The sequence below is a fragment of the Myodes glareolus genome, chromosome 17 (assembly GCF_982192425.1).
Source record: "Myodes glareolus chromosome 17, mMyoGla1.1, whole genome shotgun sequence".
NCBI lineage: Eukaryota > Metazoa > Chordata > Mammalia > Rodentia > Cricetidae > Myodes > Myodes glareolus.
The window spans coordinates 31,033,368-31,047,253 of record NC_142042.1 but is presented as its reverse complement, the minus strand read 5'-3'; the positions used below and the strand labels follow the sequence as shown (position 1 = coordinate 31,047,253).

The window sequence follows — 13,886 nt, the reverse complement described above, 5'->3', positions numbered from 1 at the left end:
GCAGTGAAATTACACAGAGATATCTCAAGATTGTCCAGATATTACAGATCAATGTCAGAAAACAAAGCAAAACAAAACAAACCATGGGTAAAAAAAAAAAAAGAAGAAAAAAAAGCATTAGAAATTGCAGAAACCTGATTTCCTCTCTGAGAAAGCCAGTCAGAGCCAATTCAGAATACATCATACATTTTCAATCCCATGGGTCTGGAATTTGGTCAGTACCGTCCTGCCACCAGACAGCAATGGCAGAACACACATCTGAGTCAGCTGTAGACTGGCATTTCGTCGAAGGGAAATCCACACCTGACGATGACACGCATCTCGTGCAGAGAGGCATGGCCCTTTCCTTGGAGGGACCTCCTTGTTTAGAGATGGCGTAGACAGACCAAGGAGGAGGATAAAGGAAAGGGAAGGACAAATGACGGAAACTACAGCTGTGACTGGACGTGGATGTGAGGCCAGAGTTAAAAGGCGATGCGTGGCAACCCAAATTAGAGACAGTCACACAGGACACACACACAGTTGATGTAAGCCAAGTTATTTCCATGCAAAGCAAAGGTGGAGTAAAACTTCTGGGCAGGGGCAGCCTTGCAGAAGAGTGCAGGCAGTGGGGAAGTGAGAAATTAGAACAAAAGGAAAAACGTTACTGTGATGAAGCATAGTTACTCCCTACCAGTCCATGCGGGGGTCTGTGCGGTATACTGGAGTCACAGGTGGTAGGGCTCCTTTAATCACAACAACGCAAAAACCTCTCGGGGTTGGCTTACATAAAAGCTTACTAAGAGAACCCTTCTTTGGATGTTATTTTATGGCTATGTGAAAACTATGTGGTGATTGTCTTTAGAACAAAACCAAGCATACATCTGCCTTTGAAATCTGGAAGCTATTCAAAGTGTCTAGGTGTCATTCGAGAGAACCCATGGTATTATAGCAACATGGGAACATTATTACTTTTTTAACTGACCCAGACCAATAACTTTAACTCTGACTAGCTTGTATATAGGAGTAAATGAAGGAGCCATTTAAGTCAATACACTTGCCCTATAGAAGGAAGAGGAAGAGAAAATAAAACACTTTAAAAACCAATGAAGGCGACAATAATATGTGGCATAAACAAAACTGTCTTCTCTAGAGAGAATTTGTATTTGTTTAGGGACTAGCACATGTGAATGTACATATATAAAATATATTAATATCAATTTATATAATGCTGATATGTTTAGTCATATAGATTATTGAAGACATGAGAATCTCAGAGAGTTTCATCTTGAATGAGGTGGGACATAAGGATAAGCCTCGGTTAAAGTCAGTCCAATAGGATAGCAGTAAATTACAATGAACTAAGACTGCAAGGAGAACAGGCCTGTTGGTCGCCAGTGTGATGTTTTGAATGAGATCTGCCTATAAAGTCTGGGGTACTTGGTCCCTAAGTGACGTCTGTTTGGTGAGGCTTAGGAGGTATGGCCTGGCTGGAAGAAGTGTGTCACTAGGACCAGGCAGGTTTTACGGTTTCCAGAGGGCTCTCTCTGCCCATTGGTGGTTTCCAGAGTCCAACAGCCTGCCACCTACTACCCCTGCTCTGCTATCACAGACTCTAACTCTCCGCAACCGTAAGCCCCACAAAAGACTCTTCTTTGGGTAAGTAACTCTGTTTACGTGTTTTATAGCAGCCCCACAAAAGTGACTAACATAACCATCTAGGGCAAAATGACCATGTCATGTGGCTCTGTGTGCCTTCCTTCCAGGAATGCTACCCTGGGATAAGATGAATCAGCATAAATCTTAATACTTAATAAGATTAAAAATTAGAATATTTTTCTCAAGTGTTTAAGGCATAAGGTGGAAAAACAGATCTATAAATTCAACTTGAGTTTCTATACAAGAAGCCAAATGGTACCGAGACCAGGCTGACAAGATGAAATGTGACTGGACCATTACAAACCTCGGGTGAGTTCAGAACTGCTTACTGTATTAGATTTTGTTGGGGATTTTGAGTTGTTATTTAAATATAACCACACTGTGATCAGTAATTGCATCCAGTATTCTTTAACTTTTGCGTTCTTTTCTTTTTGTGACCCCCCCCTTTGGAAATTTACAAAATTCTGTTAGCTCTTATCTAAAGACTTAGGTATACTTCACCACAGTAAGAGGGCAAGGAGGGTGGGGTATGGCGGGGGCACGTGAGCTTCGGATCAGAACTATGAGACAGTATCGCTTTTGTAGGCATTCTTCCAGAGGCAAGGCTCTTTACAGAGGTCACTGTAGCTTTGTGTAAAAAGTAATACTGTCATATCCATTCAGGGGGAAAAAAATGAGGTGGGAATGTTACGCTAACAGATGGACAAAACGGTGGGGTGGCTTTCTAAACAAGCTTGACAGCAATGCCAGGGTTACAGGGATGTCAAAAGAAAGTGAATGCTTAATGAATAATCATTGCATTTAATGCTAATTAATTCACAAATTAGGCATATTTATGATTTAACTGGCCAAGCTGCTTTTATAAGTCGATATTAATGATTAATAAGAAGTACATAAAATGTGATTATTACAGTGGTTAGTAATGACAACCAGCTTGCATCTTAATTCATGCTTCTTTTCATTACAGCCAGCTTTCAAACAAACTCAATTTTATTTAGAGTCTTACTTTTTTCTGATGTCATACCGATCTGAAAGAAAACATACACAAATTCAATGGTTACAAACAGCTCTTGGCTCAGAGTCGCTTATGTGCGTAGTAAGATCCTATTTGTGATTATGCACATAGGAGTGACAACATGTACTAGAAAAAAGTCAAAGACATCGGCTACAGTTTTGAATATATAAATAAACACATATTCATACATCATTTCTAGAAACTACAAAAGAATATGCTACTCTTGGGAAGAGGCGACTTGACTGTGTTTGATGTTAGAAAATGCATATTAGGGAAAAGGTCATGAAAAAGGTGAAGTCAGTCTTAAGCAGTAAGTTCCAATTTAATGAGAAAAAAAAAAAAGATGGCAAAGCATCCTGGGTGATAAGTTCTACAGAAGTCATTTCCTAACAACACTGCTCCAAACGGCTCCAGAGCTGTTCACACGTTCCTTTTAGGAAGGACAGAAACTTCCTGCAAGTATTTCACAGGAAATAACCACGTATCTAATGGAAATGGCTCAGTTGTGAACACAGCAAAGCTGGTTTCACAATTTTTATGCTCTATAAGGATGGGGTGGAGGTGTCACATTTCAAGAGCCTGGGAGACAGAACCCTGAGCACAGAAGGACATTGTGTGTGCGACAGTGACCCACACAGGAAATGACCAATCATGCAGCTGATGGCGTGTGTGACTGCCTGTCCACATCTGCTCTCTAGCTTCCTATGACAGAAGGGGGAATTGGCGGCAGGTCCTCTGGACTAAGGTCACGCACATGAAGTTGGTGGGCATAGAGCATTTAGTATTCTTTTCTTTGTGTTTTTACCTTTCAGGCACTTTCGCAAAAACATTTAAAAATGAAGGGATATTAAAAATGTACGCACTAGTGATAATTACTTTGGAAACAGTTGAGCACAGGCAGGAAACAGAAGTTCCTATATTTGTGGATAAGTATAAGGAGTTTTTCAATAATTTATTTCATTTCTGTTAAAATAATGGTTGTTTACAGACCATTAAAAAGAAGAGAAGTCTATATTTGCTTTAAAAATCGAAATGGATAACTACGTTTTTCGAGATGCCGTCCTTAGATCTTGTTTTCTACATCTGTATGTGATTTCACACAGAAGATAGGTGAGAAAGACCCGTGCTGGTGAGGTGTGGGGAACACAGAGTACTGCAAATATACTTTATAAGGAATGCTAATTATAAATATATGTTTGTATCATGATCGTGGAGTCTAATGAACGGACTAAAGGTTGGTGAGTCTTAATGGTTCGCGAACATGGTATTAGGACCACAGTGCACTCACTCCTAAAAGTTACTAACTTTCATTTACATAAACTACACATAAACAATCTGCACACTGCAGATTAGAGCCGAGAAGATTCAAGAACCCCACAAATACACCAGCACGCACCCTAGTAATTGCCAGAGTGCTGATGACATCACAGGCCCACCTTCAGAACAACTGTGCTGCTAGTGAGGCCATAGGAGTTACAAAGGCAACCATTGTGTCTGTTCACTGTCACCTTCAGACACCGCCAGTCTAGCCCCTGAGTGTCACCAAGACAATGGCCTGGCCTTTAGAAGGTGGCAGAGAAATACATACTATTACTTAGAGGGCTCAAATAAAACAAAAAGGAAACTCTGCGGTTCTCTGAATGCCATTTACAAGATGAAAAAAAAATAGGAGTAGGGAGGTTGACTAAAATTCTGATCATCTAATTGCTAAAAATAGCTGCCTACTCTCCAAAAATTAGAGGTCAACCACATGCTCTTCTTAGCGGCTCCAGCAATGACAGAGCCAGGAACAAGTGACGCTGTTGTAAAATTACCTCTTCCTCCTGCTCTTGATCTGACTCTGATTCCTGGATGCCCCAAGATGCCGTGCAAGATGGAAAAAAGGGAGAAGGAAGAAACATTTAGAAGAGAAGAGTAAATATGTCCATCTACAAGCATCAAGGCAGGCACACAGTACACTCAGGCTGCTGTCTTTAATAGTTTATAGAAGACAGCTAAAGAAGATTGATCAAAGTTTATACATTCAAAGATATACACACAAAAAAATGACAAATATACCAATTCCTGACCCGAAGTTACCAGCAGCCCCAAAGCTTGATATTTAACGTGTCTGGTGGAATTGATTCACAGAAAAGGTGATGATGACCCTATCCCAGTTATAATGGGACTGACTGAAACTATCAAACAGCATCAGTAAGCTTATGCTGCAAACGTTTTCAATACTCGGGCACTACACAAGTTTTACTATATACTGCATTCTCAGTATATCTTAAATATGCAATGTTTGGCATTTTATTCTTTTCATCGTGAGTGACTGAATAGAAAACCACCCCTGATCACCACAGCATTAATAACACTGTGTGCTGTATCTTGTCTCAAAAAATATAAAACGAAGTAAATGCTTTCTCTCACAGAACATGGAGAGCCCAGGGACCGGTCACAGCACGTTCACACTGTATCTCTGGGCGGCCTGCGCAGCTCTCCTGTGGCTCTTAACTGCTACTCTGCCTGCAGAGGCTAAATACCAAGGTACAATTTGTGTCGTGGGATTACAATTAGATCACACTTTTTTGGTTGATCTATCTGATGGCATTGGAACATCATGAATATCAAATACGGAAATCGATATTCAATTTCTGTTTTTAATTATTAAGAAGAAGTAACAACATGAAACATATGCTAAGAGCCCTCTTTTATAAAACTGGTATCTATTTCCAAGACTGAATACTTAAACCAATACATTCTGTGGCAACTATGATGAGGTGAAAGTAATTCTTGGTTCTGCAGATTCAGGACTAAAAGTTTTAAGTATTTCCTACTTCCTATCCATCACCCACTATTCAGCCCTTTGTCAAGTGCAGAAAAAAAAAAAAACCAAACATTTGCAGCAGCTATGCACAGACTGCCATCTGCAGCTGGCTGTTTTTAAATGATATTAGTTTAAAGGGGAAAAAAGGCTTTCAGAGTAAGATTCCCCAGGTCACTTAACGGATTCAGTGACCTTCTTTGATACACTAGTAATAGTCAAAGTATCATGTCACCAAGAAAGAGTTAGATTGAAAGTAGTATTAGGTAGACTCGAGTCAGAAATTAACAAAAGTCTTTCTGGTGTTGCATTAAATGTACTCCTGTCAAGAGGATATTTTTATACTGATCATGTTAAATTAACTGAAAAGTTAGTTTAAAATTTTTACGCCATTTAAACAGGACAGGTTATAATATAAATAGGTAATTACTTCAGGCAAATCTAAAACACAAGTGGTATGCTCCAAACCTGTAAGCTGACCCAGCTGGGTGGAGAGTAAGCAATAACTAACACATTAACATCCTGGTGGGAGGCAAGGCACCATGTGGTCTCAGGAATGCACACAGAAACAAGAACAGAAAAATTTTAAAGATTTTTTTTCTTTAAAACTTAGCTCAAATGGCATTAAAATTAAAACAATTTTTCTCTGCCATATCTAATATATAAAAATAAAAGCCTCCATAAAAGTGTATGAAATGCCAAAGAAGGCGAGAATTGCTTTTTCTTTCCTGAGTTGAAAAAAATATACCTTAATTAGGCAGGATACCAAAAATGATTTGTACATGCTCTTGTGTTCAATGTCTTTTATAAAGAAGTTGAAGCTCAAATTTTTGGACTGCCCTGAGAACACTACAGGACTCACAATACCTTCGCATAAATTGGCAGGGTGATGTTTAGGTTGCAAATGGCCTGATGCACCAGGCCTCTTGTGGATTTGGGTTCCTTCATGAACGAGAGTCGCCCGCAAGGTTCCTGAGTTGTATCACGTACCTTGAACAAGAAAGACATATGGGCTTCACCGATGTCTGACATCAGATGAGGTTCAAAGTGGGGGGGGGGCATATTTTCAGTCGGTGACACTTCAAGGAGGGACATAAGAGCCACAGACTCCAAGCTCTTCCCCTTTCTGTGTTGGTATCATCATTTACAACCACACTTTGAAAATGTCTTTCAGGCATTGCTGATTCATGAAGCATGATTGAAAAAGTTCTACCTCTATTAAGGTGGCTACCAGAATGGTTGGGTATGCACGTGATATCAAACGAAGCTAACCATCATGTTAAGTCACACGCATGGCCTCAAGTGAGGGTGTGGGATTCCCTGCAGACCTCATGGCAAGTTTCCCATATAAAGTAACCATCAATTGTGGTTACTTTTCCGTATATCAGGTTGTCAAAATGAGTTTGCCTTTCTTGAGATTGTGGTAAAATATACCTGTCATATAACCAAACGTTTCTACGATTTTTAAGTGCTCTGAAGCACATTCATGAAGTTGTGCAATCACCACTATTTTCCAGAGCTTTCTATTCACCCTGACAGAAACTGTGCCCAGTACACACTGACCTCCCATTCCTTGTTCCTGACAACTTCCAAATGATTTTGGGTCTCCGTGGATTTCTCTGCTTTGTAAAGTGTACTCATACAGTATTTTCCCTATGTTTTACTGACTTAGGATATTCTTATTTTATTTTTACTTTTTTAAGATTTATGTATTTATTTATTATACATGCGATGTTCTGCCTGCCTGTATGCCTTCAGGCCAGAAGAGGACACCAAATCTTAGATGGCTGTGAGCCACCATGTGGTTGCTGGGAATTGAACTCAGGACCTCTGGAAGGGTAGTCAGTGCTTTTCACTACAGAGCCATCTTTCCAGCCCGACTTAGGATATCTTTAAGTTCATTACAACATCAGAATTTCATTCTATTTTTAACTGTGGTTTTGTAATGGGAAACATCATTTCAGATGTATATAACCATTTTAGGTGTATAATTCAGTGGTGACAGTACATGCATTTTGTTGTTTAGCTATCACCACCATCTATGTGCATGCAGAATTGCTTCCCAAACTGAAAGTCTCCATGTATTAAGCAACATCTCCTCTTTCCCCAGACCCCTTTTCCATGATACCCACCCTTTTACTATCTGCTTTTATGAGTTTTACTTCCCTGGGTATCCCTTAGTAAATGGACTCATTCAACATCAAACTTTCTATTATGTTGAATTGATGAAATTACATTAAGTCTATAGCTCTAGCTAGAATACTTTCTTATTGGACCATGAGATTCTGGGTCTTTGGAGAAATTACTACAAAAAGTTATCAGTGCTCTTTGGGACTCTACATTAGTGACATCCACATACATTTTAAAATCTAAGTATGAATATCTAAAAGTGACAGCAGTGGAGGGGACAGAACGGGAGGGTCGGGAGTTTAAGCCACTAGTAGAGTCACCGCCTAGTAATAGCTAGGAGGGAAGCTCTAAGTTTCATTCCCAGCAACACAGAGAGACGGGGGCACAGACAGAGACAGAGACTTACTCTGGGGGAACAGTTTTTAATGTGTCTACTTAATAACTTGTCATAATTTGCCCTCATTTTTCTCATAAATGTGCTCTCTCAGACATGCTTTGAACTTCAAAAATAAACTAAAACATATGCTTTTTGTAAACATTTGTAAAACGTGTTTCAAAATCACTGGAAATGTTTGGAAAGCACATATTCCCATTATGAAAGTAACTGAGAACAACCCTTGAACTGTATGTATGTATGTATGTACATATGTATTACTGTATGTATATATGTAAAGGCATAACTGATTTTTAGTTTTATGTATACATTACCTTGACAAAGAGAGGAAGTCTGTTTTCTTTGAAGGCAAAAAAGCTGAATATATGATGTTGGCCACTCTTGGTTAGTGGTACCAGGTTGCCAAAACAATCAACATAAATAGGTTTTCCTTCTAATACCTAAGATAAGACAGAAAACCAACGTGGATTGAGATAGCTACAATCACTTTCATGCCATTTATACAAACAGGTAGTAAGTGTACTTGGAATGTTCAGCTCTTAGAATGTACATACAACAATGTTCACACTGCTCATTGACATCCGTCATATACACAACAAGGCATAGACCAGCATTCCTTCTTGCTACTGAGTATCTTCAATTGCATGGTAACATTCAATTTTATCAGTGTTAACGTTGTGTCATGGTACCCACAAAGGCCAATGTATGTCTAGTAACTAAATATAAATTTGCAATGATGAAAAAGGTTTCACAAAAAAGGAAACACCAGTTAGAAAAGTATTTAAAAACAATGTAGAGAAGTATTTATCTGACCTAACAGTTAGACAAAAAGAAGTACTTTAAAAAAATTCAGGAAGATAAAATCCTTGAAACTGCTACAGTTATTACAAACTCAGAGTTACCTATAGACTTCAAGTTTATCAATAACTTACAGTTTTTCTTCAAATTAATTTTATGTGCATCTTTCTACATGCATAGAGAACAAACATTTATGTTTCAAATTGTCAGAAAAATCTAATTTGGGACCTTGACCTTCATTCAGCTATAGACTGACCTTGCTTTTGTGAAGCAAATCTTCCTACTCTGTTTTGCAAAGACCCGATAGTGAAGCCCCAGGATGCAGCAGGGCTTACCTCCACATCCCTGCTCCTGGCCACCTCAGAGAAGTTTTCTTGTTGTTCAAGGGTCTTATCTACTTTATCATCTGTCATACAGAAGCACCGCAACCTGGCTTCAATGGGGTCATGTGATTTGGCAAAGACCACAAATTTGGCCATATATGGTACACAGATAATTTCTCTATACACTTGCGATGCAAAGGAAACAGATTCCTGAATCTGTCGACAATCTATCAGCCAGAACCTACAAAAAGAGAGAAAACCAGTTACCTAAAGTTTAACATATGCCATTTGAAAAAAAAAATCAGTTTCTTTAATATGATCAATATAGCCACCAAATGTTTCTTGAAAAAAATAGGAGCGAGAAAGAGGTAAAAAAGAAACAAAGACAGAAATGACAAGGAAGACAAGGGATGGGCCGGAAATCTGGAGGTATCAAGAAGGAGAGTTATACCAGATTTTTAAGATTGGTTACAATGAAGAGGGAATATGCTCAATGTAAATATACACTTTGAAGTAAATATACACTTAACATGTATATTAACATACTATATAAATATACATTAATATGTATATTAATACATTAATATGCTTAATGTAAAACACACTCATCAATTGTACTTATTAAATATACACTTATATTAATATATAATATATATACACTTAATATGTATATTAATATATTAATATGCTTAATGTAAATATACACTTTATATATATTATATACTTTATATATATTATACACTTTATAATATATATATATTATACACTTTATATATATTATATTTTACTTATATGAAGTAAAAGTCATTATGTAGCATACTACCATGCATAAGTAATAAATCCAGTAGAAATTATATACCTCCCAAAGCAAAATAAAACGAAACAAAAAGGTTGACTTAAATGTTCTAGCTGTGTTTCTCTTTTTGAAAACTCTTCCTTATAATCAGTCTCTTGACATATAAAGTGGTGGCTTTTGAATCTTTGGGAATAAAAGCTCCGCATCAGACAGTATGATACAGATTTCTCTGCGTGAGCACTCTTCCCCTTGATTCCTCTGCTATTCATTTAATCTTCTGACGATTCAACACTGTGCCTTCACTGCACCATCATTCATGGGGCTCACTAGCCACCAAGACTGAACCAGACCAACCAGAAACATGAAGGTGTTGACCTATCCATCAGGGACTATACAAATAAAGACTACTACTAGAATTCAATTACTGTATGTAAAAGAAATAATAGAAGAAGTCACAGAAGATACCTTCATTCTCTTAAGGGTGTGTATCATGCAAATGTGTTAGTGTGTAAAACACATTGTAACTCTTTAGCCACTAAGCAAGCTACACTGACTGTGTGTTTGGCGTTCTATTGAAAAAGCAACTCTTCGTGTGTATTGTTGGATAACAGGAAACTTTTCATTCCTTGGGCACTGAAAGCACCAGGAGTGGCTGCCAAAGCTAGCATCAGATCATACCGCCAAAGCAGATAGACACGTGTTTCCCGTAGAATCTAATCTGAATGGAGGCAGGACTTGGTTATTGTAGTGTTACTATTCAAGTCACAAGAAATGCACGCCCAATTTAATATTAAACAACTGCAACCAAAATCCCCTTGAAAGAATTAAGAAACAACATCAAACAACAAAAAGAAAAGATCACTTTGGGGAGGAAGAAAAACAATCCAGTGAATGGGCTTTTCTGGTTTGCACACACATACCTGGCAGACACGTTGGTTGTAAAGGAAACACATTCATTGACGAATGTTAGTGGCGTAGTTCCTGTGATGTCTTCCCACTGTGCAGGCGTGGTTCCACCTGAAATAGCATGATTTTGGAAGATGATTGGGCAAAATGCCAGACACTGGCTTGTAAATAAGGTCTTTGTGGTTCTGATGTTCGCCTGTGTGGTCCCTCCATACGCAAAAGGGGACAATGAGAATAGCATGAACTGGGATACAGGCTAGTGAACGGATAGGATACAGGGTTAGAGCATTTGCCTAGTGTGTGACCAGCCCCATGTTCAACCCTCATTGACAAGAAATAAAGAAAAGAAAAAAGGGAGGGAGGGAGGGAAAGAGGAACGAAGGTAGAGAGAGGGAGGGAGGGAGAGAGAGAGAGAGAGAGAGAGAGAGAGAAGACAGCAAGGCAAAACTACTTTCAGGGCTAAGGATATGTAGCTCGGGAGGAAAGTGCTTGCCTTTTCTGCAAATAACCTGTCCTAGGTTCAATCACCAGAACTATAAGCAAAACATAAAATAAAATAAAAAAAGAAAGAAAAAAGGAAAAAGTTAAGTAAATTTAATTAAATCAAAATGAGAGTACAAACTCTCAAAACTGCATACTAAAAAAATGACACTTACAAAAGCAAATGCCACCTTAAGATAAACTAAATTTATGGAAAATTATTTGAATATTTGTTTACAGGCATTATGTATCATGGCCTGCTAAAAAGACTGCTGAAGGAGAACAGAGAATCAATGATTTTATCCAGTGGTGGAGCCGGCATGCTACGGGACTGATCTGGCAGGTACAATGTGCCCACCGGTGCAATGGTGACCAGACGGCTGATGAGGAACCAGCTGCTCTCTTGGTTGGTTGGCTTGAGATTGCTCCACTGAAGGAAATGTATATATAGTTCCCTAAACATGGTCACAGAAAAGCCATAAGCCTTAGGGGGAAAACTATATCGTCAAACAGCCTTCTAAATAATTCTGTTTATATCCAAAGAACTAAACCTTGGTCAGAGAAGTTCCTTATTGGTGTAGGTCATGGTTAAGGCGAAGATGCATAACTGCTCACAGTGCTAAGAACAGGACATAGTGAGTGGGACAACTACATGGCCCCGTCTCCCCCTCTAGGCAAGGGAGCATTGCGGAAGAGAAACACAAGGAATAGAGAAGAGAAGGATAAAGGAGGTAGGAGGAGTGCTGTGAGATGCTGGCTGCTGAATGTTCTTGGGTGGCTCAACTCTCAGAACTGGGTCACCTGCATTAGATCACCCCAGAAAAGTTCTTGCACATACAGGAAAGAGCCGTCAAGACAACACTCATAAATGAGGAGATACTGGCAGTTGATGCTGGGGGAAAGAAAGGGTCACTTTTCTTCTTTGAGGGGCAGTCACTGGTTGATCGGGTTGCCCACGTCTATCAGCTGGTGGATGGCCCTATACCATGACCATATGGGCAGCACTAATAACTCAGTACGTTACAAAATTAAATCAAAAACATTTATTTTAAACGTGACTATGCATATCAAGTATATATACTTGATATATACTATTATAATAGTTTGATATACAAACACGGTTTAGAAAATAATTTTTTTACCTTTTGTTCACCTAGTTAATTAAAAATGCTTACCCTGAATTAACGTATATAATCACACAGCTTTTTGATACAGGGTCTTGTTATCTTGTCCAGATAGGCCTTGAACTCATAATCCTCCAGCCTCAGTCTTCCAAATACTGGCTCACAGATGTTTGCCTACATTCTCAGCTTCCAGGGCATAATTAACCTGACAGGTTCTTAGTTTTTTACTGTTATTTAAATATCTTCTGGAACTGTCCATGCTATAGTCACATATGCCTCACCTGTTATGCTGCAGAGTAATCTTAGGGTTGGTGCATCTCCCCCAAAACCATTCAGCATGACATCACTTGAAGCTTTGGGAACAGGAATCGTCATGGTGATAGGCTTATGAAACTTCCTTCTCCTGGGTTCCAAAGTGACTATAGGACTGAAGGTTGCTTTATTGCCTAGGATCTTCTTCACCAACTCACTGTGCATGGGTTGAGCCTTTCAAGGGAAGGGAAAAAAAACCATGGAACTATATAGTATCCTACATAATGTCAACAATCATATCCAGACAAACATTGTTTATTATTTCACAAATGAGGTGAATGGATTCCGAATGGATTCCGAAGTGAAGTTTAGCACTATTAATCGCTCAAAATTTAGAAAAGAATTTATTACATTTTATTTTCATTTATTTATTGCATGTTAGAAGTGTGTGTGGCTGGGTGCATGCTACAGCCCACATATGCAGGCCAGAAGACAACCTGAGGAAGTCATGTATCATCTTCCATCACGTGGTTTCCAGAACTGCATTCAGGTAGTCAGGATCAGCAGACAACCCCCTCACCAGCCGAGTCATCTCACCTACCCAGCCCTCAAAATACTGTGACTCTTTGGTCTCTCGTGTTAGCCTTTGTTCACTCACAGGAACTTTATTGAGGTGATATTTCAACTCTCGTGTGAAAACCTAATTGCAACCCGGGTAATAAAATCCCACAGTATCATCTGCCACCTACAGGCACATACCTGCAGGCCTACACGGATGCGCTTGGTGAGCGCGCCCTCGGGGAAGACGGCTTGCACCTGCGACACCACAGTGCTGCTCAGCACTCCTCCTTCTGGGCCAATCAGGTTGCTGTCCTGTTTGATGCGCGACACCACCGCAAAGTACTGTGGGAAGTCACGAGTGATGATGCGGCAGATTCGTTTCTTTTCCAGGTCCTCCGGACTGTCCAGCACTGAGACAAGAAATGATTCATCCTCATGAAGCTAGTGACTCCTGAGAACATTCTAGCAGACTCGTGGGCACAGTTAATAGCAATCTGGGGAGCACAAAGCTCCCCTTTGGTAAATGTTAAAATACAAGGCAATTCGAACACTAAATACATAAATATTGGAATCTTTCCTCAGCTCTCGGCAGTTTGCAAGTACACTTTGGGGGAAACTAGGCTTTCCAGAGCAGTGGAAAGGAAGTGCAGATGTGCCTGTGCA

At 39.3% G+C, this 13,886-nt stretch overlaps 1 protein-coding gene across 6 annotated transcripts in view; it reads right to left on the bottom strand.

Moving 5' to 3' along the window:
* The window catches only part of Ank2 (ankyrin 2), a 562,994-nt gene that overhangs the window by 25,428 nt on the left and 523,680 nt on the right, over positions 1–13,886 (bottom strand). For 5 of the 6 annotated variants that reach the window (XM_087897600.1, XM_087897602.1, XM_087897603.1 and 2 more), the window contains exons 31-38: positions 13,422–13,633; positions 12,692–12,896; positions 10,821–10,917; positions 9,117–9,345; positions 8,298–8,423; positions 6,327–6,449; positions 4,468–4,500; positions 2,645–2,666 (exon numbers count right to left, since the gene is read on the bottom strand). In XM_087897600.1, coding sequence (XP_087753726.1) covers positions 2,645–2,666; positions 4,468–4,500; positions 6,327–6,449; positions 8,298–8,423; positions 9,117–9,345; positions 10,821–10,917; positions 12,692–12,896; positions 13,422–13,633 — 1,047 coding nt within the window. The remainder of the gene's footprint in view (positions 1–2,644; positions 2,667–4,467; positions 4,501–6,326; positions 6,450–8,297; positions 8,424–9,116; positions 9,346–10,820; positions 10,918–12,691; positions 12,897–13,421; positions 13,634–13,886) is intronic. The other variant, XM_085677737.2, reaches the window with a different exon arrangement.